We start from the raw sequence: 2,421 nt of genomic DNA on the forward strand, positions 1-2,421 counted from the left end.
AGCCTGGCCCGGCCCCGCCTCGTCCCGCCCCACCCCCCGCGGGCCCAGGCAGCGCACGCACCGGCTCTTAAATACGTTTATTGAGGGGCAGGGAGGGGGCCACACCGCTTCCTGACAAGGGCACCAGGCCTGTGCTCGGCCCCGCTCCCCTCAGCCCCCACCGCAGCCAGCCAGGGGTGGTTACAGCTTCAGCCAGGCCCCCGCTTGCCCGTGCCGCACGTCCAGCCCCAAACAACGCGGAGGCTGCCAGGGCCTAGGAGCCGAGGCTGCAGCTGAGCCCGTGCCCAGGGCTGAGTCCAGCCACGGGGCGACGCAGAGCTGGGCCGCTTCGCTGCAGGAAGCCAAGGCTCAGCCCTCGAACCCAATGGGAAGCCACAGGCCGCGGGGCAGCTGGGCCCCTGCCACGTTCCTGCCCCACGCCCACAGCGGGGCAAGTGCAGACGGCAGGGGGAGGCAGCTCTGGGCACCTACCTGCCCCTCCGCTGCTCACCACACACCAGTGTGGGTGAGAGCAGGGCTGGGAGCCAGGGGAGGTCTGAGAGGCCCTAGGAGCCTCTTACAAGGGTATGGGCAACATGGAGAAAATGAACTGCTGGCAGGCCCTGGGCCTGGGGAGCGCAGGAGCCGGTGTTTCCCCGCCACGCGGGCACAACTGAGCAGAGACCAAACAGCTCAGGCCTGGCAGCTTGCCACAGGAACCACCAATACAGCAGGCAGCCCCCATGGGCCAGGCTCAAACTTCAGAGAGCAGAGGGGCCGAGCGGAGAGCTCGCGCCAAGTACTTCCGATGCCGAGCCGTGCCTGCACTAGGGCTGGCATTGGGCTTTGAGAGGCAGGAGTCTCAGGTCTCTGGCTCTTCCTGCTAGGGCGCAGACCCTGGGCCTAAATGAAAACCCCGCCCTTCCCTCCAGCTGCTGGGCTGCCTGGGAGCCCTCCCACGCTGGCAGTGCCACTGCTGTGCTTCCTGGTGCTGCGTTCCCCTCCACTGCCTTTCTGGAGGGTGGAAGGGACTGGTGCCCCCGAGCCTGGCACAACGTGAAGAGCTGAGACCACCGGGCCAGGAGCGGGAGAGCTTTGCATCTGAATGGCTCCAGGTGGCATCTCCCCCACGTGGCTTGAGGGGAAGGCGGCGCTGTTGCAGATCGCTTTGTGCACCTGCCCAGGAAGCGACGTACTGATCTCAGCCTGGGCCTGCCCGGTTTCGTGCAGGGCAGGTAAGGCACCAGCTGTCAGAGACAAGCCAGAAGTCACAGAGTCTTCTTAGACGGGCACCAGGTAGTGTCAGGGTAGAGGAGACAGTGAACAGATCTGAATCTGTGAAGAGGGAGACGGAAGGACGTGAGCCGGGAGCAGGCATCCCAGCAGGAGCGTGGTGGCAACACACCAGCCGGTGGGAGACCCTGGTTTAGCACACGCCTGACCTCAGCGTGTCCAGGCAGCCCGGACGAGGCAGGGGAGCTTGTTCAGAGGCAGACTCACCGCGTTGGATCCTGCTGCAGGCCGAACGCTCCTCCCACGCTCACAACATTGTGCTTGTTCTCGGGGCCTCCGTAACTCAGGGTGACCTGGAAGCGCAGGCAAGTTCGCTCAGGACATGCAGGACAGCAGTGATGGGGGGGCTGGCAGCAAAGGGGCCTGACGGGGGAGCAGGGCAAAGGCTACAGCGAGCATCTTCTCGCTTCAAAGCCGGAGAGTTCAGGTCTGCAACCGTCTTTAGAGCAGCAAGATGAAGGGATTGGCTCTTGCAGCTAGACTTGGGGGCAAGGCCGGACGTATCGCTGGCATCCCAGCAACGCCGGAGAGATTCTGCCAGGCATGGACATGGCCCTGGCAGCGCACTGGCACTGCCCACTGAGGCTGTAGGGCTGATCTCAGCTAGCACTGCGCTGGGGAGCCAGGAGCTTGGCCCCACCTCAGCTCCACCTGTCGCCTGCACACCACGGGACCGCAACAGCGGTTTCAAGCCAGCACGGGTGTTTGGATTCCCCCGACAGAGGCTGCTCCGTGTCTTGACCTGCGACAACCAGCAGGTGCTGGGACCCAGGAGCAGACCTCAGAAAGAATAACGAAGGGCCTGGGGGGCACGAAGTCTGAAGAGCAGCGTTTCCCTGCTCAGGCAGGAAGCAGCGCTCTGGCCGGGGACGGCACTGAGCAAAGCCTGAGGCTTGTCCCTACCTGCTGCAGCACTGCCTCGCCTTGCAGCCTCTGCAGGTTCTCCAGGTGGGAGTGGAACAGGGGGCTGTGCAGCAGCCTCACGTCCAGCAGCCCCTCAATGATGTAGCCGATGGTGCAGTCGTCGGGCAGACGGACCCTCTCCGCAGTGCTGATGAAGTTGCCCAAGCTATCGAACAGAGCGGGGAGACTGAGACCTAACGCACCCTGCACCCTCCCAAGCCCACAGGGGCAAGGGCCTGCTGCTGA

At 64.6% G+C, this 2,421-nt stretch overlaps 2 protein-coding genes across 2 annotated transcripts in view; both read right to left on the bottom strand.

The window, feature by feature from the left end:
• The window catches only part of DCXR (dicarbonyl and L-xylulose reductase), a 3,020-nt gene extending 2,201 nt beyond the window's left edge, over positions 1-819 (bottom strand). The window contains exon 1 of the mRNA XM_025194651.1: positions 783-819. Coding sequence (XP_025050436.1) covers positions 783-819 — 37 coding nt within the window. The remainder of the gene's footprint in view (positions 1-782) is intronic.
• Positions 19-2,421, bottom strand: part of RFNG (RFNG O-fucosylpeptide 3-beta-N-acetylglucosaminyltransferase) — a gene marked incomplete at its 5' end in the record, with an annotated part of 3,754 nt that continues 1,351 nt past the window's right edge. Inside the window, 3 exons of the mRNA XM_025194655.1 lie at positions 19-1,314; positions 1,480-1,565; positions 2,176-2,421. The exon at positions 2,176-2,421 is cut by the window's right edge and continues 78 nt beyond it. Of these exons, the coding sequence (XP_025050440.1) occupies positions 1,248-1,314; positions 1,480-1,565; positions 2,176-2,421 (399 nt within the window). The remainder of the gene's footprint in view (positions 1,315-1,479; positions 1,566-2,175) is intronic.

This window comes from Alligator sinensis, unplaced genomic scaffold, assembly GCF_000455745.1.
Source record: "Alligator sinensis unplaced genomic scaffold, ASM45574v1 scaffold164_1, whole genome shotgun sequence".
In the NCBI taxonomy this organism is placed as follows: domain Eukaryota; kingdom Metazoa; phylum Chordata; order Crocodylia; family Alligatoridae; genus Alligator; species Alligator sinensis.